This window comes from Parastagonospora nodorum (assembly GCF_000146915.1).
Source record: "Parastagonospora nodorum SN15 chromosome Unknown scaffold_16, whole genome shotgun sequence".
Lineage (NCBI taxonomy): Eukaryota > Fungi > Ascomycota > Dothideomycetes > Pleosporales > Phaeosphaeriaceae > Parastagonospora > Parastagonospora nodorum.
This window is the reverse complement of record NW_001884564.1, coordinates 920,510-945,446: the sequence shown is the minus strand read 5'-3', so window position 1 is coordinate 945,446 and position 24,937 is coordinate 920,510. Positions and strand designations below refer to the sequence as shown.

The 24,937-nt window shown below is 49.3% G+C and overlaps 8 protein-coding genes across 8 annotated transcripts; 3 read left to right on the top strand and 5 right to left on the bottom strand.

The window, feature by feature from the left end:
• Positions 1–283: 283 nt before the first annotated feature.
• Positions 284–1,506, top strand: SNOG_10375 (hypothetical protein; the record flags this gene model as incomplete). The annotated part of the gene is made up of 4 exons (XM_001800596.1): positions 284–492; positions 575–903; positions 939–1,255; positions 1,306–1,506. 4 exons carry the CDS (start codon positions 284–286, stop codon positions 1,504–1,506), a joined length of 1,056 nt encoding a protein of 351 aa, XP_001800648.1.
• A 307-nt stretch (positions 1,507–1,813) lies between these two features.
• On the bottom strand, positions 1,814–3,091 carry SNOG_10374 (hypothetical protein; the record flags this gene model as incomplete). The annotated part of the gene is made up of 2 exons (XM_001800595.1): positions 1,814–1,933; positions 2,018–3,091. The coding sequence occupies 2 exons, from the start codon at positions 3,089–3,091 to the stop codon at positions 1,814–1,816; spliced, it is 1,194 nt and encodes a 397-aa protein (XP_001800647.1).
• A 3,683-nt stretch (positions 3,092–6,774) lies between these two features.
• On the bottom strand, positions 6,775–11,338 carry SNOG_10373 (hypothetical protein; the record flags this gene model as incomplete). Its single annotated transcript, XM_001800594.1, is given in 4 exon segments — positions 6,775–7,890; positions 7,910–10,636; positions 10,699–11,259; positions 11,306–11,338. The coding sequence occupies 4 exon segments, from the start codon at positions 11,336–11,338 to the stop codon at positions 6,775–6,777; spliced, it is 4,437 nt and encodes a 1,478-aa protein (XP_001800646.1).
• Positions 11,339–11,511: 173 nt separating this feature from the next.
• On the top strand, positions 11,512–12,316 carry SNOG_10371 (hypothetical protein). The gene is made up of 3 exons (XM_001800593.1): positions 11,512–11,724; positions 11,928–12,080; positions 12,137–12,316. The coding sequence occupies exons 1-3, from the start codon at positions 11,644–11,646 to the stop codon at positions 12,191–12,193; spliced, it is 291 nt and encodes a 96-aa protein (XP_001800645.1). The 5' UTR covers positions 11,512–11,643; the 3' UTR covers positions 12,194–12,316.
• A 52-nt stretch (positions 12,317–12,368) lies between these two features.
• Positions 12,369–14,615, bottom strand: SNOG_10370 (hypothetical protein; the record flags this gene model as incomplete). Its single annotated transcript, XM_001800592.1, has 4 exons — positions 12,369–13,421; positions 13,525–13,724; positions 13,780–13,965; positions 14,063–14,615. 4 exons carry the CDS (start codon positions 14,613–14,615, stop codon positions 12,369–12,371), a joined length of 1,992 nt encoding a protein of 663 aa, XP_001800644.1.
• A 362-nt stretch (positions 14,616–14,977) lies between these two features.
• Positions 14,978–17,620, bottom strand: SNOG_10369 (hypothetical protein; the record flags this gene model as incomplete). Its single annotated transcript, XM_001800591.1, has 3 exons — positions 14,978–17,251; positions 17,313–17,431; positions 17,482–17,620. 3 exons carry the CDS (start codon positions 17,618–17,620, stop codon positions 14,978–14,980), a joined length of 2,532 nt encoding a protein of 843 aa, XP_001800643.1.
• Positions 17,621–17,980: 360 nt separating this feature from the next.
• SNOG_10368 (hypothetical protein) lies at positions 17,981–19,710 on the bottom strand (the record flags this gene model as incomplete). Its single annotated transcript, XM_001800590.1, has 2 exons — positions 17,981–19,057; positions 19,111–19,710. 2 exons carry the CDS (start codon positions 19,708–19,710, stop codon positions 17,981–17,983), a joined length of 1,677 nt encoding a protein of 558 aa, XP_001800642.1.
• Positions 19,711–20,289: 579 nt separating this feature from the next.
• SNOG_10367 (hypothetical protein) lies at positions 20,290–24,534 on the top strand (the record flags this gene model as incomplete). The annotated part of the gene is made up of 5 exons (XM_001800589.1): positions 20,290–21,130; positions 21,234–21,697; positions 21,755–23,431; positions 23,495–24,410; positions 24,470–24,534. The coding sequence occupies 5 exons, from the start codon at positions 20,290–20,292 to the stop codon at positions 24,532–24,534; spliced, it is 3,963 nt and encodes a 1,320-aa protein (XP_001800641.1).
• Positions 24,535–24,937: the final 403 nt, after the last annotated feature.

The following is a 24,937-nucleotide window of genomic DNA, read 5'->3' as shown; positions in this document are numbered from 1 at the left end:
TAATATTAGTATTAAAAATGTAGTTTAGTATTAGATAGAGCATTATGCGGAACTAGGCATTACGCGATCTAACTTCACTCGAAAAAACTCCCTAGCTTAGTAGAATACCTTCACAACAAGCATGTTCCTTACGGTTAATGCTCTAATTTCTTATCTGGAACTATGAAACGAGCAAGTTTAGCCCCTCAACTGACTTCCAGGACTCTAAGTTGCTGCATGTCGCATATCCCACACAGATATAGACGCATTCTCGGAGCCACGCACACCATTTTCTGTAACGGCCATGACGAGTTGTCTCGTCCGCAATTTCCCAGCTAGCGGTTTTGAGAAGCTTTCCTTACAAGAAAAGATTGAGGAAGAGCGAATTCATAGCTACAAAGCAGAAAGGTTCTATACGATGTGGTTAGGCGAGGTAATCAAGTCTCGGTACCAGGTTGTTGCCAAGCTCGGGTTTGGCACGGCCTCCACCATCTGGCTTTGTCGTGATCTTCAGTATGTCTTCTAGAAAGCCTTCACTTTCATGTCTCAGGAAAGATATCTTTTTTTTTTGCTAACAGAGTCATGTGTTCATTAGAGCAAATATTCTCCTGACCCTCAAAGTCTGCATCCTGCAGCAAGGTGCTACGAAGGTGAATAATGAAGTGGCCATTTCTCGACATCTCAAATCCATCGATGCCGAACATCCTGGCAAAGACCTGCTGCGCCTCGTACTGGACGACTTCCAGATAACTGGCCCTCACGGGATGCATAAATGCTTGCTATTCGCTCCACTAGGTCTAAGCTACACAGACTTTCGAAACCTGTTTCCAGAGAAGGGCTTGAACAAGGAACTTTTGCAACAAACATTGCAACTTGTCCTTCTTGGCCTTGACTTCCTTCACCAGGCGGGCGTTGTGCATACAGGTAGTTCTATGCAGTCGTTCTACTGAGTCTGGTAGCTGATATCTTTCTTTATCATTCAGATATATACCCTAATAATATCCTCCTGGGGGCCCCGGATCCGTCAGTGTTTGCAGAAATCGAACAGGCCGAGCTTGAGCATCCGTCTCCCCGCAAGATCTTCTTAGATCGAACAGTCTATCGTTCTCGCTCTATGCCTATCACCAATGGACCACCTATGATCTGCGATTTTGGTGCTGCTAGGATTGGGGAGAAACATGTTGGAGATGTCATGCCGGGCGTCTACCGAGCGCCTGAAATCATTATGGGCATGGAGTGGAACTCGAAAATTGATATGTGGTCTTTTGGAGTCATGGTTCGTGATGTGACATTGATTCTATCTCAACCCGTGCTGACATCACGTAGATTTGGGACTTGTTTGAAGGAGGTTGCCTGTTTCGTGCTGTGAAGGAAGGTCATCTCAACGATGAGCAGCATCTTGCCGAGATAATTTCTCTGATTGGTCCTCCACCCAGAAGCTTTCTTCAGCGAAGCGAAAAGAGTCGCCAGTATTGGGATGTAGAAGGTGCAGTCATGCCACAACCGCCGAATGCAAAACTTGATTAATAAGAAACAAAGGAAATTGGATCGCGTCAACGCCGATCTCTCATCAAACACTCGAAACGCGCGAGAACAGGCTGGAAGGCAAGAATCAAGTGTTGCTACTAGCACTTGTCCGAAAAGTCTTGCGCTGGCTTCCGGAGGATAGACCTTCAGCAGAAGACCTCTTTGACGATGATTTCTTTGGTTAGTACCGTTCTATAACTCGACCTAGAGAATGGATCTTAACAAAATATGATCTCTTTCGACCACTTTTGTACCTAAAAGGCTCATTTTGGCTAGCGTTTCATGTGTCTTATGTTGCTATAGAACATTAGGCCAATCCTTCTAGACTGTTCTCAATGTTTCTCCAGGCGTTTGGCGACATCGTCATCGTAATCCAATAATTGTCATCAAAGTCCTTGCCCAGAATGATGACCACCAGCCTAGTTGTCTGATTTGGCTTTCTCGACGATGCGTGATGGAATATCGGTGTACCTGGGGGATTGCATCTCGATTGCTCATCGCTGGCTCGTACTACCGCTGGACCAAAGTCTGCTGACTGAAAGAATTTTGCTTTCGTCCAGTCCGTGAAGGGCATGAGGAGAGCGTTTGCATCGCTGTAGAGAAGCTTGGATGGATCGCCGCTGACTCGCTGCTCGCGCAGACTGGCAAGGACTTGGGCTTCTGTTGCTTGTTCGAGTAAATGCTGCCGATTAGTCAGGGCAATGGGACCCATTGGGCCTCTTGCTGTGTCGGCCGGAATGAAAGTGAAGCCAGGGACCAGCATGTTCTGCAGGTAGACCCCTTTTGCGTTTATGAGCGAGGGTAGTCGGAACCGGGCGTTCATGGCGTGTAGCGCAGTCACAGGCCGGGGGGATGGTAGAGACGTGGCTACTGCGCGCATTGTCCATCCGGTTAGAACATCACCATCGCTGATAAAAGGCTTTTCCTCGCCATTTACAGGATCTGGGAGGTCGCTTTGTGCCTGTGACCGTAGAGCAGCCACGACTTTCTTGGACAGACAGATGGTTCGAGTCTCCGGAGCAGGTCCTGTCATCATCTCCCATGCGAATCGTGCCCCAAACTGCACCATAGCCATCCCCTTCAGTTGCTTCGACTTGTGTATGTACTCTTCTGCATTTTCAGCAGGTGCATCGGCGATTGCGCACAATTCGTCCTCTTGCGCACCAAGCACAGGCGGCACTTCAGACTCACGACCGGCCAGCACAAGTGACCAGGCTTGAATGAAGGCTTGCTGACCCATGACATCCATCAAGGTATGGGGCCATGACAGTCCGACAAGAGTCGCATTTGTGAAGGATGTGATATGAACAGACATCTGGGGAGTATCGCCTGCAAGTAAGTCCTCCATAGTCTTTGGCGCATCAGGCCGAACTGCCAAGTCAGAAAAATGGTCTGGTCCGAGCCCCGTCGAGACATTGCCATTTGGCTTTGGGAGCTTCTGGGCTACAGCATGGTCTGCAATGGCGGAGTCAATAACCACATGGCTGTATGAGAAAGCAGGCCGCTCTGCTGTGAATTTGGGAGGTACATGGATCTCGAGCTTCTTGTTCTCCTTCAAATGTCGGTCAGTATAAAGAACAGTCATGAGTTGGCGGCAGGATAGCTTACATTCAATCTCACCCGACCTCCAAGCTTTCTCCAGTCTCCAATTTCAACAAGGCGGGCAAGAGAAGATTGGAGTTTATCCGCATCTAATACGTCGTTAAAACAAAGTGTCCACGTGAGCAATATGCCGCGCATGGTCGGTGTGTCGTCTAGCACATGTACGGGATAAACATGGTCGTGCTCATATGGAGAAGGCGTGTTGGCTTGAGAAGCAGTTTTTCTGAAACGTGCAAGAAGAGACATGTTGGCGTATAATCAGTTTCTCGATGAAGCGATTAGTTACTTGCTTTGAATGGATAGGCAGCTTCTGAGCATGTTATAACGCCGTCGAAAGAGCCTCAAGATTCACTGTCGGCACGGAAATGCAGTGCTTCCGCGGAAAGGGGCTCGCTTAATGGGGCTACCCTACTGTGGTTACAGGCAAAAGTAGTGGGGTGGGTCTATTAGGGGTTGTACAAAGAAGCTCATTTTTTTTAAGTTTTAGAGCCTATGCAGCATCGCGCGTAAATATTAATACTATTATCCTTATATAAACACTACTCTATCTCTCTACTACAACGTCTAAAATAAGTTAAATAAATTAGCAAAAATCTTATAAATATAAAGAAAACAAAGTTATAAAAATTCTAAAGACTTTCTATAAAGAAATAACTCTAATCTAGTATGCTTTTATTACTAGCGTAGTACTTGCATTGCGCAATAGTTATGCCTCTGCGCATGCTCTTTTAAAATGTATAAAATAGATATAACTAGGCATCTTAGCACTAGTATAACGCATAGAAAAGAGAGTAGAAGAAGAAAGTTTTAAATTATAAGACTTAATATTATATAAAAATAATTTAGAGTAGAAGAGAAGTATACTTTTAAGCTAAGAATAAAAGGTTACTATTATTAAGGTTATAACTTTCTTATATAATAACTATAAGAAAGAGAGTTAGTAAGCAGTTAAGAATAGTAATTTTATAAGTATTACGCCTTAAATAAGCATTTTAATATTTAAAAATATTATATATAAGGCTAGTTATTTAAGGAAATATCTTAGTTAGAAACTCTTACTTATCTCTAAATAAGTTAAAATATGCTATCTTTAGGCATTAGAGTATAACTCTAATAGGTATAAGATTAGAGATAAGCTTAGGTATAACTTTAGATATATCTATTTTACTAATAAAACTTCTGCATATATAGAAGAAGAGCAGAGAATATAAAGAGTATAGTATAGAGAAGAAAAAAGATATAATAATAGAGTAAAAAAAGATTATAACTGTAAGGACTATGCTCTCTAATTTTATAGAGCATTTAGATATAATTATAAAAGACTTTATTATATATATTAGAAAGAATTAGACTAAGAGAAAGAGTATGCAGAGGCTGCGTTGCAGGCAGAGAACTTTTTTTAATACTACTATAATAACTTTCTTTAAACTAAAGTATAAGCTACTTTCTTAGTAGCTAATAAGAGCAACGTTAATAAGAGATATAATATGCAGAAAAAGCAGTATATACTCTCTATATATAACTATAAATAAGGTAATTATACGCGTAGAGAGGTAGATAAGTATAAGCACTATAAAGGTGCTCTTAAAAAAGTTACTTTATAGATTACTAGCCTTAAAAATCGCAGAATTATATATATACTACTTTAAGATAATACTCTTACTTATAAGGCTTACGTTATATATAACTATCTTACTATTTAAAAGGTAGAAATAATGCTATAGCTAGAGCACTTACTAGAGGTAAATGCATCTAAATATACTTAGCTATAGATAAGACGCTATATAACTAAATACTATACTCTAAGCTATAATAAGAAAGAGTGTAAGAAGCAATAAATATAGAAATAGAATACTATATCTTAGAAGATAATTAATAGATAGGTAATGCAAGTTTCTATAATAGTACGAAGAATTATTAAATATAGCAGTAATAATAACTTTTATAGCTAGCTATAATACTAGAAAATTGCATAATAGCTAGAGCTTTATATAATTAGATAGCCTTATTAATTATAGCTTAATTAGTTATATAGTTATATTATAAAGTATCTAATTTATAAGAGCTATTACTAAGTTTAGGTATTTAGGCGCACTCTGCATAGGCCTAAAACTTAGAAAAAATAATCTTCTTCGTAGATCTAGATAGACTTTAGATAAAGCTAAAATAGCTCTATTGCTAGTAAATAATACTGCTCTTAATCTTAAAACTCTAGTAACTTCTCTCTTTACTAAGTAGCTATAGAGATACTAGCTACCTCTCTACGCTATACTTATCTTACTTATAATAAGAGACTTTAAATATATACTCTTTATAAGGCTAGCTATATATAGAGCTTTATTTCTAATTAACTTAGAGTATTAAGATACTAGATTAAGTACTCTCTCTCTACGCAGATTACTCTAAGAAAGAGATTAAGCAGACTCTTACTACTAAGCTAGAAGTAGAAAGAGAAGCTTATTTTTTTTATCTATTAGAGTAGAAGTACTTACTAAATAAGCTATCTTACTCTCTTAAACTACTTTTACTCTTACTAGAGTATATCTAAGTACGTAATTTGCTATGCTCTATATTCTACTAGCTATAGTTAATAAATAGCTTTAGCAAAGCTATCTCTTTCTAAAGCAAATTAAAGAGCTTAGCTAGTATAGGTATAGGCTTATATTAGCTAGACTCTTAAGTAATAGAACTATATACTCTAGAGCAATAAAATCTAAGTTACTAGAGAGCGCTATAGGTAAGTCTAGGTTACTTACTTATCTAGTAAGAGTCTAGATAATACTTACTTAGTAGATAAAATACTAAGAAAGAGAAGCTAGATATTCTAGGCTTACTTTAATAGTAGTAAGAAAAGTCTATATATCTTTTAGAAGAAGAAGTAAGATTTAATTAACTAGTTACGTTATTATAAGAGAATTATGCCTATTATTAAAGAATAGATAAGAATATATCTAGGCTTTATTTTTATATAAGATAGAGCTCTAGCTTATATAGCTATATCTATATATAAAGAGCTATAAGATAGAGAGGTTAAAGCTATCTCTTAGCTAGCTTTTTTACTAGATCTTAACCTTATTAAGGCAGTTTAGAGTAAGATAAAGGACTAGATTAAGTAGAACTACTTAGATCTACCTATAAGTAGGTAGTAGAGCTATAATTAGCTACGTACAATTATATAAGAAGCTTAGAATTCTATTATACTAGAATACCTGCAGTCCTTAGTAATTAGTATAAGAGAGAGATATTAGGCTATAATAGAGGCTAAAGGCTGCTATATAAAGTATTGAAATATATTATCTATCTAAACTTAGTTTAGCTGGTGCAATTTCTGATCCCTGCCTCCTGACTCACCCTACTACTTTTGCCTATAACCACAGTAGTTTCATCCTGCACGGCAGGTGCTGGCTGGTCGCACGTGCCTTCTCGAACACTGATAACGAAAGATGGGCTTCGATGTTAGTCCAAGACGGAACGGAAAAGCAGCCGTGGGCCGGACAGCTGAGATAATGTGCCTTGACTCGCCCCACAGTCGCCAACGTGTAGATCTTCATTTACGCCAGTGCACCTCTCTAACGACACATCATTGAACGTCTCAGGCGACGAACGTCGTTCACAGGAATGAGGACTGTAGAACTGCGATGGCTTCGTGCTCTGATTGATGCTTGTCTATAGACCCTCTACACTGACGAATCTCTCCTTTCTCCCGTGCACACTTTCCCATTCTCCCCAAAGACTCCTCCACACATCCTTCTCGCTCCTGCTCAACCCTGCAAACATGGCGTCAAGCTCTTCCTTATGCAGACTGGCCGTGGAGATAAGTTCCCAGAGACCTGGCAGCATTTTCGCCCGTATCGCAGGGACCAAACGACCCGACAGCTGAAAACGACAAAATGATGCCAGAAGTGGGTACAGAAAGTGACTTGTCCGCTCACGTGCTGCTTTGACAGGGTCGATGAGATCCTTCGACTTCCGAGAGTGCTGATGGGCTTTGGAAATCGACGACTGCGGTGGATTGCACAGCGTGCTTAGAAGGCGGGAATAGTGTGCTGCGTCTGTTGACGCAAGACAAACTGCTTGAGACGTGTTCGATCTAAGCCACATTGGTAAAGCACCACTGCGCGCCGACGTAGGCATGAACAGACAGAACAGAAGACCTTGCAGGAGGGGCAAGAGTATGTGAGAGCGGCCCCCCGTTTTGCTGCGGTGCACAAGCAAAACTAGACGACTCGTTTCACAAAGCCGAGTGAATATTTGACTGGCCTGATCATAGGGAAGAGCGGGGCTGGTACGTGAGGTAAATTTTACCAATACACCAAGGACACATTCGATACTGTGTTGTGTTGCAACGGCTGTACTGTGGTTCAACAGCGTGTTGATGCTGTCCATGAGCGCATTGAAGCATGCTGCGTCAGAGACCTCGATCAGCATTCCGCAGAGCTTTGGTAGAATCGCAAGTTGGTTTTGTTTTAGAATGACATCCGTAGAAAGATTGTCAGGCAGTGTTGAAACCAGGACTTGAAGGACAGTGTATGATGCTGCACGAGCATACGAGTCATCCACATCAGTGAGCAACGAGACAATGCTTAGTTTTTCGGCCCTCTCGAGTGGGGCAAACACTTCGAGAGTGGTCGCGAGTGCCTTCCTCTTCTGCTCATCGGCGAGCGGACCACAAAGCATTTTCACAGTCAACGCCACAAACCACTTGACATCGGAGTAGAGCCTGTATTTAGCCACTAGCCTGTGAAGTCGCGCAACGTAGTCTGCCACTTCGATGGAGCCTAGCTGCGACGAAGTGATGTACGAATCCCAAGTCTGCGTTGTCCTTGACCCACGCACGAAGCCATGAGGTTGTTGCTTTCAATGACGCAGAGTCTCCCAGAAGAGTGGAAGATAGTTCTTCAAAGGCGTCCAATACATGCTCAAAAGATGCAGTGTCCTTTCCATCAGTCCCATCATCGGCCAGACATTGCTTTAGCAGTGACACATACTGTTTGACGCTTAGAAGTTGCGAATCCTTTTGCTCCAGAATAGTCGCACGCAGGATAGCGAGACCAGTTGGCGAAACCTTTTTTGTGGCCTGAGTCAGGGTATTTAGCTTCTTCTGATACTCTCCAAGTAGAGCCCGACTCTGTGCTTGGCTCTGATTCGGAATAATGTGAGCGAGCATACGCTGGCATAGTAGTTGGAGTTGCTGGAGAGCAGTGCTTGAGATCGCTCCTCGTTGCTGAAGCTGGAGAGCAATGTCAAAGATGACCGCTCCATCGGTAGATAATCTCGCTGACGCGTTTGGTATGACCATCAATTGAGCCATGGCACTGAGCAGATCGTCGGGGACTACAGTTCCAAGTGTTAAAAGGACTGACAACCGATCCAGAATGGCCTCCCTTTTGTCGCGCGGCAAGGCAGAAGGTCGAATGTGAAGAAGGTCATGGACTGCGATACGATGTAGAGGATCAGAATCTCCTTCTTGGAGGGCGTCCGAAAGTGCGTATGAATAGGCATTATGCAAAGCCGAGCTATCGTGTGCGAAGACTGCCTGAGCCAAGAGGCCACTGATGTGATCATGGATGTTTCCATTCGGAATTGAGAGCCTGTTAAACATGGTCAGGATCGAATCCCGAGCCACCTGTGCATCAAGGTGGCTCAAAAGCTGGACGAAGCAGGCGCAAAACTGTTCGGCTGTTCGACTGAGCTCCGATTCGTTGAGTTGGCTCGCGTAGAAGCTCTTCATAACCCTGCGTAAAGCTTCCTGCACAATTTCTTCGGAACCGGGAACCGTTTGTAGCTTATTGCATGCCTTCAAGGAGAACAACATTGCAATTGCTCGTGCACTGGAATCGACTTTCCGCCGACTTGACTCTGACCTGCTCGTGGAAAGATCCTTAGTAGCTTGCTCAAGTAGCGGATACAGGCCCTCTTGCTGCAGCTGCGAAGAGGCATGTAAGTCGATTAGCCAAAGCTTGTCCAGAAGCAGGCATAGAGAAAACCAAGATAGAGAGAGCCGGGTGTATGCACCGAAACGCTCATCTTGGACCCATGTTGCGTACAAGTCGAAAAGTGAATGCAGCTGTTGCTGAAGTGCAGCCAGGGTGTCATCGGATTGGGTCGACTGTAGGATGGCCGGAATGATGATGGCGCTGCTAGAAGCTCTTTTGAAAGCAGCAAGCTTCCGTACTCTGACGTCTTCGTTGTCTTGTACGGCCAGAGCACCACTCAGGTCTTCCAAACGAGTGACATGCTCTTCGATAAGTCCTACAATCTGACCCTGCGTAAGAGACTGCTCGAAAACACTTGACAATGCGTTTGTTAGAACACGATCTTCCCATATAAATTCTGGCTTCTCCTTCAGAGCTTTGCGGTTCTCAAACCTGTAACTTTTCACCAGCTGATCATCCCATCTGCGCACGAAACCAAGCATATTGCGGTTTCGTGAAAAGGCTGACATGATGGGGTTCACTATGCGGCCAAGTATGAACTCACGACTCTCTTGGTTGCTAGCACGAGCAACTGCAGCATCTACTGTGGTTGTTTCCAAACGCGATCTAGTATCCTTGAAGCCTACCCCCTTGAACTCGGTATCTGATATCTGATCAAATAAGACTTCGGTGAGGTCCGCGTGTTGCTCCTTGGAGCTGCCCGAGGTAGATCGAGATTCGGTGGTGAAGATGGATGCGTCAAGCTCGACCAGTGCCGCTATCAAGGTCCACTTCACCTGCCTTTCTTCCTGTTGAGGATATTTGACTCCACAGTAATACCAAAAGATTTCTCTCAGGATGGCAGAATCGATGTTCACATTCTGGGAATGTAGTATCTCGAGAGCGCTCTGCAAAGCGGCTGCCGCGGACTTTGTTGTGACGAAGTCTGGCGGCCCTTCCAATGAGCAACCTACGCATTCAGCAAGGGACAAGACTACGGCTTGAATCCATGGTCGTTCTGCCAGCCGTGATTTGGGCGTCCTGGAAGGGGAGACGCGGATTGCGAGGTCGAGTAGATGTCCAATTGCTTTTGACAAAGAGGCCATGTGGGGTGGAACAACTTCGCCGGCATCCTCTATTTGGGCGATTCGGAGGAGGATAGCCCGAAGCGGTCCGAGGCTGGTAGACAATACTGATGCCCCTCTGCGGGTAGAGTCTGCTTTAGCACTGGCGTGTGCTTGGCTGAAGAAGGTGGATCTTGCTGGTACGAGGATATGGCTCGTGAGTGATTTGTCGAGGGCTTGCACGGCCAGGTCCAGCGCTTTTGAAGACTCTGGCTCTGTCATGTCTGCGCGCAAGCTTCTCAAAGTCTCGCTGAGTCGGAGTGTGGGAACCATACATTCGTTGGCGAAATCTTCTGGGGACGATCCTGTGGGGTCGGCCGCGTCGAGCATGCGCAATTCCCAGATATCAAAGACGACTGAAAGGTCCACAAGGGCGACCAGGGGTGCAGAGTGGATGTCTCGTGCCGCCCATGTAGTCTCTGCACCAGATTCTTGGACTGCCACCAAGCCAGAACTTGGACTATGCGAGAGGGCTTGTGCGCTATCGGACTCTCAAAGACCATCTTCCATCAACTCCGTCTGTGTATTGTCATGCGGTGCGTTTGCTACACCAGTGATGGTGTCGAAGCAGAGCGTGGATTGCAGTGAACAAGAGCAGGGGTGTGGAGGACGCTGAAGCGGTGCTTTGCGACGGCGAGACGCCAGGCGAGCCTCGCTTCCGCTTCCGCGAGAAGCTGTGTGTCGTCGCAGACGGTTTCGCTAGATTCGGAAGTGTTCCTCGAATGCACGTCCTCTTCTGCTGGGAAAGCAGGGTCGTTGAGGTCGTTGCGGTCCTTGTCGAAGTTTTCTAGCAGCGCTCGCTCGAGGATCGAAGGGAAGGCGGCATCGCGCAGGTGGGGTGCACTGCGCGACACGGGCAGTACGTGCATCATGCACTCGAGCAGCTGCCATGTCGTCGGTGTTGCTCGAGCTTTGGTCCCGGCGTGCGTCTCGTTGCCGAGTTTGTCAAGAGTCCAGCGCAAGACCCATTCTGCTCTGGCGCCGACCACGTGACGTAAAGCGGCTGCGCGGGTGGTCTTGTCACGAATGTCGGCCCAGTTGGGTGGAAGGCGGATGATGTGCGCGACCTGGCGGATCTGCTCGTCCAAGTCGGAGAAGTCCTGGTTGACGGACTGCAGGCGTGGGCGCGTGGGCGCTGGTCCATCTGGCGGGCCCTACATGGAGTGTGAGCAACGTTCTGCATGCAAGCATTGTTTCTGCACCTACAGAAAGTGCGGGCGCCATGTCACGACGTCTATCAAGTGTCGGGGCTGCACGAGCGCATCGGCTGTGGTGAAGGTCAAAAAAAAGTTGAGCCGTGACCAGCACACCCCGGCACCTGGGCATCTCCGGGCAGCCACACCCGCCAAGGCTCTGGTGGTCATGGCCAAACTCGACCTGCAAGCTCCGGCACGAGGACGACAACATTCCACCGCCGTCCGCATCCCACCACCAACACCACGTCGAGCGCGGCGTCCGACCCATCAATTGCCCCCCGCACACACACAGCAACAGCCATGGCCGACGAGTCACCCAAGACGGTGGCGCCCATCCCGCGCACCACGCGCCCCATGAGCGAAGCCCTGTTGAACGAAAAGGTACGACTCACGACTCCCGACTCCCGACTCCCGCCTCCCGCAACAACAGCCACGGCATATCCTGGCCCGACGGTGCATGGCCAATGGCCGATGACGTAGCCTCAGGCTGCTACCGAGAGGCTTCGCGACCGCCAATGGCAACATCACCTCACGCGTACCGCACTTCGCTGTAGACTACTTCAGCGCTGACATATTAGCTATAGTGGGACCGCTGTCTCTCCTCGATGATGATCCGCTCCGGCCTCGGCCTCGGCTTCGGGGTCGTCTTCTCTGTCCTCCTCTTCAAGCGACGCGCATGGCCGGCCTTTGTTGGTCTCGGATTCGGTGCCGGACGGGCCTGGGAAGAGTGTGACAACGTCAGTTTCTCTCCGTCACCTAGCCCAAGCATAGGCGAGTGCTAACCGAGACGCAGTCTTTCAAGCGGGCCGCCGCACCTCCAAAGGACGGCCTCCGAGTCGTGAGGCCATAGGAGCACGACAAGCTGTGGCATGGTCAGGGCCCTTCTTGCATGTAATACCAACTTTGCTCGCGAAACTTCGCTGTACAGTACGGCAGGGTATAGATCGTTTTGGACAATTCACTATGTACATTTGACCCACGGCCACGTCCCACCATGTCGACTTGAATCCGTCTGTCCATGAACCTTAGTCTCCACAGGCGACCATAACTTTCCATCTGCCACCCTCCACATCCGCAACATGAATATACCCCACATCTGCAGAAACGACCTCTGCAGTGATATCCTCGCATCCACCGTCCTGGTCTTGCATCGTCATGCGACCCTTGCATGCCGGCAAAGGCACTCTGACTTCACCCTTAGTACCCTTCGGCGTCTCAAACTCCATTTCCAACCCATCATCTGTCACTTGCGTCTTCGCGGCGAACAATCCAAGACTGGTGCTGAAACCTGCGTCTACATGCTTCAAATCGCCCAGCACGGGCGCGATACGCCACTCTCTACCACCAGCACGAAGCAACTGGACTCCCGCTACATACGACGTCAGGCTTGACGTTGGCCCTGTCGCCCACCCATGTGCATGGCTAATTCTCGCATCGTTGAGGTACGGTGCGTAATGTAGTTCTCCAGATGTGCTATAACCCTCGATGAAAGTCGAGTTGGTCATGCGCGGATCATCCAGCATAAAGCCCCATTGTCGCCGCATCAGTTCGAGCGCAGCGCTCGCGTTTTGTGCGAGGAAATGAGCTTGTAGTTCAAATCCGGAAATGAAAGGGGATATGGCGTCGGCGGCTTCGACAGCAGGTGCTCCGTATTTTGTCCATCTTTCCGCCAAATTGCTGCTGATCTGCTCAACCTGCGACGAGTTTGCTGTCAAATTGGCAACCACAGCCCAAGAGTTGCCGTCTTGAGGTGTCAAGGTCGTTGTCTCATTGTCTTTGTACATGCCCACCTTATCATCCCACAACAGTTCGTTTGCAGCAGATTTCACCCGCGCTGCGGTAGACGTCCAATTGGCAACTGGCGCCGTGTCATTCATCACCTTCGCAAGCTGGATGCCTTGATTGATGGTGTAGTACAGGATCGAATTGGCTTCGATGTTATGCCCGCCCATACCGAAGCGCAGCCAGTCGGAAGGTGAAGTAACATTCATGAGGCCGGTGTCATCGATGAAGGAGAGAGAAAATTCAAGGGCAAATTTCCATTTAGACCAAAGCGAGGAAAGATACTCAATGTCGCCCTATTCGCTGTTAGTCTCCACATACTTCACGCCGCTCTCTTACTTCAAGGCCCATATGTATTGGTTCTGCGAGCGAGGGGTATGACTAAACAGACAGACTTACAGTGTACAAGTAATGATCCGCCACGCCAATCAGCGTATAGAGATGATATGTGAAGCTCAAGATCGCTGGGAATGGACTCCCCGCATACTGCAGCTGTCCAGTCGTTTCGTTCTGCAAGTCGAACAACGAGTCCAATGAGTTTTCAATCGATATAACGTCGTTGGTGGATACTACGACACCTGGTACCGCAATCGCCATGTCTACGAATCTAGTCAGTCTGATGCCTATTCCCCAGGAATTCAAACGGCGACTTACCCCCAGCCCATACGATGCGATCTCTTTTCGCTCCATCAACAAGCGCAGACGACCCTTGAGTGATTGTATAGTTGTTGTACCATGTCACATTTGTTGCATCCGAGACGGACGCATTGATTTGAAATATGTGAATCAGAGCGTTCCCATAGTGAGGATCAATGGTACAGATCTGATTGGTGTATGCGCCTGCGTACCAGATCCGATTAAGTAGTTCATCTATGGCGCACCATCCTAGTTAGCTACCTTATGCCAACATACAACTAATTCTTCATGAAGTTCTTACCATCACAGTGGAAGTAGCCTGTATAATTCCCAATCGCGTCATCTTCCCAATGTGGCATGGGGGTGTAGTGTACTTCAGCAGCAGCAATTTCCACCTTGCCAGTGCCGTTGTGGATGAGTGACATATATCTGAACCCGCCCCTCTCTTTCTCGCGTGGTGCAGTGTATCGACCAGGTCTTGTCACGTGGAACCACAGGGTCTCGTCTTTTCCTGCATCGGCTGTTGCGTCGCTCGACGCATTTGATACCCACAGTGAGCTTTCTGAGAATGTGACGCCAATGTATTGATTTTCGTCTGAAACTGTAGCGATGTTCAATGTGACGATGCCAGCAATGTTAATTCCGAAGTCGAAAGCTGTGGCAGCCTCGCCTTCGAAGATGCACGTGCCATTGGTGGATGAAGTCGTTGTCAGGCCTTCCGGATTGCTGACAGAGCCGTTCGAGCTGTGTACGGAGATAGGATGAAGTGTTCGGGACTTGGGCGCAAGGATGTATTGCTTATAAGGGATCGCTAGAGACGTAGAGGCAAACACAAGGTATGGGAGAAGTTTCATCGTGACTTTATATGCAAACGCATCTGAACGAGGGAATACTGATGCATTGTGATGTTTATATGGCTAACATCCTAGTCTCGTGCCTGGAGCTACTTTGCCATAGCCAATTGCCGTACATCCAGAGGTGCAGTGCCCCGGGCGAGCGAACCCCGAGATGACGATGTTGTATTGAGGCGGTACCCTGGCCAATGCGGGGAAGACTCCACAGACTAGGATTTGTGCTGTATGATTCGCTGCTGCACCATGGGGTAAGGCTGCTCTTAAGAGACTCGGTTGAACTTCGGGTCCAGAGTGCGTTTGTCGCCTTGCATGCTGCAAGTTAGTGGAGGACGACATCGTCTGCAACAACAAAATGTATGGTATTATTTCCTCCCATGAGGCAACATGCCTAGGAGCCTCTCAATCTCCACCGCTGCACTTCCCCCAGCTTTACTTCTCAGGTCCTCTAGTAGTGCTCGATCCTTGGCCTTGAAAGCTTCTTCCCCTGCCTTGACGAAAAGACCGCACTTGACCCACATATCCACGCGATCGGCCACCGGCAAATTTGTACACTTTGGAATGAAAACACTTGCAACCCTCGTGTTGCCTGCCGCAAGCACTTCATTGAAGAACGGCTCCCACCCAATTGGGCTCTTCTTTTGCTTTGCAGACTCTTCGAGCTCGACCCAGTGCCGCGCTGCAACGAGGGCACGAAGACGGATGTACATGTATGCTTTGTCGGCGATCTTGAACTCACTCTGCACTTTCTGTGCACGCTTGTAGTGACCCTGACGAATGAGCTGAAATATCGTTTCGTGCGCACTGAGCCCGATAAAAGCGGTCTGTTGCGACCCGGGCGTGGCAGCCGCAGTATCGCGGAAACCCAGATCTCTCTCGAACGTCTCCTGGAGGCGAAAAAGCTTTGCGGCTTCATCGACGGCCTGTCGCTGGAAGACGGCCGACGCATCGCGAGAGTCTTGCAAATACTTGCTGGCTAATTTCAGCTTGTCCAGCGAAGCATGCAAGCTGCTTTGTGAAAGGGCTTCCGATAGCAAGAGGTTTGAGCCGTCTAGTCTCCTGTCGTCTTGATAGAAGAGGTCTTTCAGCAGCTCTCTGTCCTGATCCCAGGCTGATGATTCGACAAGGGCAGTGGCTACAGGTCTACTGTTGATGACGCGAAAGAAGGAAGCTAGAGGTAGCTTCTTACGGAGATGCAGCAAGACGTGGTAGATAAGATCAGTGTCGCCAGACTCGATAGCTTTATCCAAGGCAATGTTTTCTTCTTTCATGTTCAGAAGTAGGGGGACCTGCTTTCCGGCTCTTGGCTCGTAGTTGAGTAGTTCCGTCGCAAGACGAACGCGACCCTCATCATAAGCAGCCCGCGCGATTTCCTCAAATGAAACGCCGGGTTTCCCGTGCAGCTTTTTCACAATCAGGCTGCAGATCTCTTCTTCGGGGTCAGTAGATACGCGGACCTTCTGCTGTGCCCAATGTCCGTGGATACGACTTGCCGGTAGATGCAAGTACTCGGCTACGCGCAAGGCAAGCAGGTAATCGTTGCGATTCGTGAGGCGCTCGATGAGCTTTTCGGGGGTCATGCGTCGGTATTGATCGTAACTGAGCGGCAAGCCAACTTCGTAAAACCGCACAGCGTTGAGGACTCGCAGTGTGTCGCATGTGTCGACGAAATCGTCAGACGAGTACAGGTCCAGGACCGACTTGCCGTACGAGGCAGCTTTTAGCAGCGCCTTTTGCCAGTGGATCTGGTACTCATGTGCAGCCGCCTTGATGCAGGTGTCAACAGCATCGGCGAGAGACGGCCGTATCAGCTGGATCAGATCATCTGCTTTGGGGCTCTTCTGCTCCAGCAGAGACGAAGCCTCAAGAAGGTTTGCAGCTGGGGAATCGGATCCTAGGCGGAATACATCCACGGCCTCGTCGGGCACCTTTTGGATGAATTCGCAAACGTCGTTGGTGAGGAGCCGTATGCCGTCAACGTCCGGGAGCAGATGCACCCACGAGTCGTAGTAGAATTTGGCAGCAGCGCTTTTGGGGCCGATCAAGTGAATCTCGTCCTCCCATGCTAGTGCTACGGCGTTGGAGCCGCACCACTGCATGTCCTTGGGCACCGTCTTGACTTTGCTGTCATACTCGCTGAGCTTCTCGCTCCAGTCGCCACTGACGACCCACACCTTGCCGTCGTCTGTGTAGAATGCAAGGAACTCGGCGCGAGGGCTGACGCTGATGTGGCGAAAAGGGCCGGCGTCAAAGTTGCGATCTTCTGCCTCGGTGGCGTCGACGACATAGAGCGTGGTGCCGATGGCCAGAATAACCTCGACTGAGCGCGAGAGCGAGTATGCAGGCGGGATGATGCTCCATGACACGACGGGCTCGGTTGGGGCGATGGCGAGCAGCTTCGGGCGTGGTTCCGCGTACGAGGCGACCGAGATGAGGTGGTTGTTGCCGAGCAGAGCGACAAAGCCGGTGCTGTAGAACTTGCACGAGACGACGCCGAGCGTGTCTGCATCGTGGCCGAGAGTGAAGGGGACAAAGTCGCCCTGCAGGTCATAGTAGCAGCGCACCGTGCCGTCTTCCGTCACGACAAGCAGCTTCTCGTCCTCAGACCAGCCCAGGCCCTTGATGGCGCCCTTGTCCCACTGCAGCGGTCAGTATGCTGTTGCAGCTTCACCAAGTGTGCACGTGTGCAGGCGTCCGTACGTTGATGCTGCGAATCAGCTTGCCGGCGCAGCTGTAGATGTCGATGCTCGACTTGGATGCGCCGGGCCCGCGATATGCGTGCAGCTTCTCCTCATCGCGGAAGATGGCTGTTTTGGCAACTGGTCAGTACTGCTGCACCTGGCAAGACAAGGCATGGCCGCATACCCACCTACTGCGCCGCTGTATGGGGCGCCCACCACGCTGTACTTGTCGAGCTCGAGGTCCGCATCGAAGACGGCCGTGTAGAGCTGCACTTTGCGATAAAACTTGTCGCCCACCTTCTCCCAGTTGGCGGTTGGCTTCGACATGGCAATTGCTATCGGGCTATCATGTCGCGCAGTCAAGTCATCGCCGTGTTATGTTGTCGTGCCGAGCGACGTGATGTGACGAGGCCTAGCTAGCTACTTACCTGTGCGCCCAACTTGAGGTCACGGCCCGCGCGTCTGTGCATAACGTTACTGCTGCGCCAACGCTAACGATAACCTTCATTCGCTCTCGTCATTGTAACTGTACGATTATCCTACATACTGTGCTATACGCTCAACCCTCAACCCTCAACCCTGCGACTGTTGACCTATCCTGTGACCCAACCCAATCAGAAACGCCTCCGCTCATGCATTCGTTCGTAATCAAATCATCCAAAACCCAGCCCAAGCCCTATTACACTATCAATGCCCCATCATTTCAGCCAGAGCCTCCTTCAAACCAAATCGCTCGACGTCGCTGCCCACCTTCTTCCGGAAGAGGCCCAGGTCCTTCAAGAAGTCCTGTGCTTCGTTTTGCAGCTCCTGCGCCAGCTCATCGTGATCTCCTTCATCGTAGCCTGAGTCTGAGTCTGAGTCATCATCACTGCCTTCATCATCGCGGGGTGCGGGGACAGATTTCTCATTACCGTCTCCTTCGCCAAACCAGTCCTCCTGCTCAAAGTTGGGCGAGCCAAGCGAACGGGGCGGAGGCAGCACGATAGGATTCTTGAGTTCGCCCAGGGCAAGAGCTAGGTGGCGACGCAGGGAGTCAATCTCAGCATGTAATGCAGTATTTGCTGGGCGGAGCTCTTCGACCTCGGTAGTGAGTGCTCTGATCTTCGCCGCTGACATTTGCCGATTCTCCTCCATCAGCCTCTGCATCAGCGCGACTTGACGTTGGTATTCTTCGAGTTCCGTAGCCTCCTCCCTTTTGCGCTGACTCGCAGCGTTGACACTGACTTGTAGACTGCGTATCTGCTCTGCCATCTCCGTAATCTGCGCATCACGCTGCGCAGCTGATATGCTGTCCTGATTGACTAAAGCACGGGTGCGGATACGCTTCGCTTGGTCGGCGTACCGTAGCGTTGACAGGGTTTCCTCATAGTCTGCAGGCGCGATACAAGCGACCATGGCAGTCTTGCTGTTGCCGCCCAAAGAATCCTTCAGAAGCCAAGTCAGAACCGAATCACGGTACGGGACCACTTCACGCGGTCGTCGTCCTTTGGCGCCTTGCCGGCGAGGGTCTGCAAGGGCAGCAATAACACGACCAAGCGTCGTGAGCGACTTGTTGATTTGTCCTCCCTCCTTCAGGCGCTGGCCGGTGGCCTCTGTCGACTTGGCGCGCTCCGAACCTGCAAGGTCAACGAGACGCATGCGAGAGGTACGTTCAATAGTTTCATCCGAGAGCAACGAGTGAGTGATCTGCCTGAGTCGGATAGTGAAAACAGCATGGGATCGCGATGATGTGTCGTTCATCTTGGTGGAGGCAGTTGTTCGGCTCTAAAATCTGATCAGTTTCGAGTCTAGATGCAAACAAGGCAGGGACGCCTTACCAGGTCGCCGACTCTCAAGAGGCGCTCAATATCGGCATACGACTTGATTTCAGTCTCGGTCAAGCCTTGGACGTAGACGCCATCTTTCTGGCTCTCGCGGATCTTGAGGTAAATGGGAGGGGTTGTGCGTGGAGTGAGCAAATCGCGCACATGCTCGTTGTACACCTCAAAGTAGGAGACCTGCACATGGTAGCTTGTGTCGGGCCGTGGCTCGTGTGCGATTCTGTCAAAGAGCTCCTCACACGTGCGTGGGATCAAGCCTGGGTTGTCTGGGGTGCCCATCATGGTGTAACTCTTTCCAGAGCCCGTCTGGCCGTAGGCGAAGATGCACGTGTGGTATCCCTCAAAGTTATGGTCCAGGAACTCCTCGCCAAAGGAGCGGTAGACGTCCTCTTGGTGTGCATAGTGGGGATCCGACTCGTCGTGCGACCAGTATGAGCGGTCAAACGTGAACTCCTTGTCGTCATAGGTTCGGCGTGTGTTTGAAGTGTTTTCATCGTCGGCGGGTGCGAGGAGGGTCGTCTTCTGTGTCGCGGGATCCATGCGGATGAGACATCGTGTGCCCTTCTCCTTCTCTGCTCCCGTCAGCCCGCTGTCCATCGCAAGCGCCGTTTGGTAACAAACCTCGCCTCACAAAGGCTCTGCAGCGCACCACGACCTTGACATTGCCCGGGTCATCGGCCGCAGGCGGCAGTGGAGCCATCATGGCATAGGGCTCGGATGCGCGCAATGAGGGCGCCGAGGCGGTGGTGTGGTGTCCTGAATACATTCTTGGGTCCAGTATATCTTCCAGCAGCAAAAAAATATTCTGGAGCAGCTGCCGCGATCTTTGCTTGTATAGCAGGTGCATGGATGCGATCGCTGTTGGGGTCTGGCGGCGCCTTTCCTCTTTCAGCGTAAACAAAGCTCGTTGCTAGGGAAAGAACTCCCGACGTCACCAGCTTACCCCACAGACTATTGTTTCTCGACGCAACAACCATGAGACGACTCGAGGCTCGAACAATTGTGCAGCGCTTGCGACGTGGCTGACCGTGATAGAGTGCGAAAACATTCGCGCTCAGGATTGTCGCTGCTGACCTGGTGGAAAGTTGGCGCGCATTCCTCGGCGCACAGAGCGACAAAAAAACCCTTGGAAGCTTGACCCTGCACACGCACGCCTCCAACCGTCGCACAACAATCATGACCACAGATATCATACTGGACCTTCTGAGTGAAGAGTTGAAAGTCCAGGCCTTCAAGTCTTGCCTGGAGAGACTCAGGACAGCCCAACCGCTTGATCTCGAAACTCTAAGGGTGTGTATCAAGCTTAGGCCGTCTGAAGACGCCACAGCCAAACCCGGCTCTTCGGTCAAGACGACCCAGTCCGCCAGTCCATTCTCGGCTTCTCAGGACCAAGAAGATGCAAGTGCAACTGCACGCCTTGTCGAGAAGCAAACACTCAATGCGTCACTATGCGACCTACTTCTCGTTCGCATTCCACACGAGAAAGTAGACTCAAATCATCTCTACAGACTGGCTGAAATCTTGTGTAGTGACGGCCCTTTTGCACATCTGCTGTTCAGAAACAACATTAATAAGGCCCTTGCTGCACTGGTACCGCAGCTGTCCGGACACGCTCATGACGAGCATGTGCATGATGATCATGAACCTGAGAGCAACTTGCGACAAGCTGCTCGTACAGCAGCAAGCTACTTGACGCTCATCAAGTGCTCTTACTGGCTCCCGAGTGATCGTAGCCACATCATTGATCAAGGCTCACTAGAACTCTTATCACGCTTCGTAGGCCTAACCGCGACAACTGAAATTGCACTTGAGGCCATTTCTGCGTTCCTTTCGCTCTTAAAGAGAGGAGAGCCAGTCGTGGTAGCACCCACGACAACGGACACTGAATCGTGGTTGAGGTTCGAATCTAGCACTGGACAAGTAGTGTTGTCGGGCTCCATCATTGATAGCTCTCTGTGGGACCAGCTCACCACTGTGGAGCTCAGCTATCAAACGAAAAGTGAGTCGGCCGTCCCTTGTACGAAGCTTTGCTGGGTGATAATGCTGTCTGGCAATTCATCAGTTCCATTTCTGCTACGTGCCAGCAAACTTTACAATGTCCCTTTCTGACACTATGACAGGCAAGCAGCCAAGTATGGTCTTCCGAGCATGGTTTCAATGGATCTCTCAAGCCGTCATCGACGACCTGCAACTCGACTGCCTGCAAAATAATCTCTATTGGGAGAGGCTTCGGACAGGCTTACTATATGGACACGCTGATCAGCGGAAGTACTGCATCGGGATCATTAGGCAGTCACTGCTTGCGGCGCAGCGCGACATAGATACGGATTTCATCCGTTACTGCCTCACCGAACGTGTTGCGTATCTAAAAGCTTTCGAGCAGTACTCTGCCCTCTTCGAGACAATCGTACTCGATCGATATGCGAACCAGGTTCAGGCATGTCTACCAGAGTTGACAAAACTACTCGAAGCCAAACTCACGCCGATGATGATAAGTACGTTGCTTTCGGCTGCCCTCAGCCCTATGGTTCAGGATGGAGTCCGCAAGCTCGTTGGCAACTGGTATATGGAACATGTCATAAAGGTGGGTCAAGTTCGAGGCACATCGTACAGGCATACCACGCAGCTAACAGTTGCATAGATTCAAGGCAATATCGAGGGACATTTGCAATTTCTTCTCGACGGCTTTCTTCCATGGGCTACCACGGGTGAGTTGTTCACAACCACCGTTGTCGCTACTCGAGAGAGCACTGTTTCAGTGCATGGCATGTCTTTGTCAAACCTCATTGCTCGGTTTGTCTATGACTCCCAAGTAACCACTCGTCGTGCCAATTCGAGGGAATCAAATTCGCCCGTTGTGCAATCAGCAGCGGTCGATAGGCGAGCAGTCATCATCGGCGTGCTTGACTTCATTCTCGATTCTGAAGGCAAGATGTTCCAGTTCTCTATACTGTACCTCTTGGAAGGCTTGGTGAAAGGCCTTCAAATGTGTGCAGAAGATTTACCATTAGGCGTTCCCCTGACTTCTGCTGAGATTGACAAGATCTCGCGCATCTCACGTCTTCCTGGACTTCCGGAGATTGCCGGCGATTTATACAGAGAGTATTGTGCACAAATCTGTGATTTGACCAGCTCAGGCTGGAGGGACATCGACATGCTAGCTTACCAGCAAATCCTACACGGAGCACTCAAATTGACAACACCCGTCGAGTCAAGAGCCAGGGTGGAAAACAGCGGGCCACGCGCAGAATCACCGATGACATTACAGGACATACGCAATGACCTAGAGTCGTCACATCACCACTGCATCCAAGGAGAAAACTTCGCGATCATGTGCAAGAAGCTGACGAAAATACTTGATCGGACAGACTCTACTTCAATCAGTTATTCGGATCTCTATCTCATCCTAGATGCCTTCTGGGAGGAGACAGATCGGCGGCAATTCATCAGACCTGTTGCCATACACATACCTCGTCTACTTTTTCACCCTACTTGTGCACAAGTTTGCATTGCGCAACAGTCGGAGCTGGATGGGGCAACATCAAACCATGATTTAAGTGCTTTGCTCTTGAAGGCCCTGGACCGTCTTCAAAGCCTTGCTGAGGGTAGAATATACATTCTTTCTACGCTCGCAATGTCAGTCCGCCGGGCTGTCCTGGCCTATCCTGAGCTTATTGGAGTGCTTCAGCTCGAAACATACATCTTACACTTCCTGAACAATCCGCCAACAATCAAGTCCGAGTTTTTGTTCGAGGTCATTGCTGCGGAGAAGCTCCAGCAAACGCGACCCCACAGGTCTTACAAAGCGTATTACGGTTCAAGAGAATGGTACGCATACGCTGCAATATTCGATCTGCTACAGCACTTTCCCGAGCAGCAAACAGAAGCCGCCAAACGGGTGTTTGATAGCCTACTCGAACCGTGGAAGAACCAACGTCCTGGAGCTCCAATCATAAGCAGGTGGAAGAATGTGCTTCAACTACAAGCTATGCTGTTACTAGTCGACTTCTGTGTGCCCTTATCCGATGCGGATACATATTTGACCTATCTTAGGCACGCTTTGACTCTTGAGGCGTGGCCTCGTTACAGGTTTCTACTTGAATGGATCACAGCCCGGATCTACAACCGCTGTCCAGGCAAAGCTTCTCAGATTCTTGAAGACTTCTCTAAGCTGGATGAGAACAGTTCGACTCATATAGCCAGTCTCATGAAGTTGGCAGTTTTGGTTGCTCCGCTGGAGAGCGAGAACTTTTCCGTCACGTATATGAACCATTTAACAAGCTTGGCTGCAAGCCCGAAGGTCCAGATAAGGCATGAGGTAAGTCATTAATTGAATTGGTGCGTGTGAGACACTGCTGACTCCTTGTTCCCTGTATTCCAGTCGAATTATGCCATTCCAATCATCTTTGATCTCGCTTCAAGTAGGAACTGGAAGAGAATTACAGACAATCCGCCTATTCGAAATCTCGACGGTTTCATTCGGAGTTTGGACAAGTTTCAAGCCACACCATGGACAATCCGGACCCTGAAGCTCGATGCTGTAGACGACTTTACGCTAGTAAACATAATTCAGGGCCAGTATCTTACCATCGAATCACCAGAGAAAGCTCGAGTTGCGTATGAGGACTTCATAGCACTTCACGAGGACGATCGTATGTCTGGTGTGGCCGTTCCACCTGAGCGCATACCGTTGGGAGAACGTTTACCCTCCAAGAACGTTACAGACAACCAAGTAACCCGTGTTGCACCACAACAAGCCGTCAGCCGGCCGACTGGTGCGTCACCAACCTTCTTCCAGACTAAATCCGGCTTCGACCTGAGTTCTCTACACCCGCATGCCGGCCCACCGAGCGAACAAAACCAACGGCCAGCTTCTGTAATCCTGGTAGCGTCACTTATCGAAAACTGTACCAACGTGGGTGGTCTCTCACGTGTGGCTGAAAGTTTTGGACTGGAGGCTCTATACATTGGAGATTTGCGGCAGACTGCGCACAAGGACTTCAAAGCCACGAGTGTGACCTCGGAGAAGCACTTCCCTATCCACGAGCTCAAGGCTGGAGGCGTACCGGACTTCCTAATTGCCATGAAGAGAAACGGTTATGTCGCTGTTGGCATTGAGCAGACGGACCAAAGCAGCATATTGGGGACCGAGGACACTGGAAATGCTAGCCTTGGAATTTTACCGCGAAAATGTGTCTTGGTGCTTGGAAGCGAAAAGGGGGGCATCACTGCAGAGGTTCTGGCGGCTCTCGATCGTTGTGTGGAGATCAGGACGGTCGGGGTGACCAGGAGTCTAAGTAAGTGCTTCCGTTCAGTTGATTTTGTGTGGCCACTAACTATACTGTCTCTCCGACAGATGTCCAGACTGCGGGAGGTATTGCATTATACGAGTGGTGGAGGAAATGGTATGGCAAGCACTAGATGTGCGACCTGTGCACCTATTTTCTTCAGTCTCTTTCCCATTTCTCTGGCGCGGTTTCCAAGGAAATCAGTCAAAAGTCGCAGGCAAACAATGTTCTGCAATTTCGATGCTTGAAATTTCAGTACCGACTCTGCTCTTCCGTTAAGGTCAAGAACTTGTAGTATGATTTTGTGATAGCGAAGTGTCCCCTCAGGCTTCATATACACGGTAGGCGGAATATCTACATTTAAGAGGATGATATAGTGGCTCCAATTAGGATACAGCGCTTATAGTATGCAGAGCTCATACTTGTGAATATTGGCCGAGTGTCGAAGAGGAATGGAGGTGTTACGAGGCGCACGGTGCGTGGAGTGGGGCTCCACGAACGCCTCCACCCAACACTTCTCGACACACGAAGCTTGA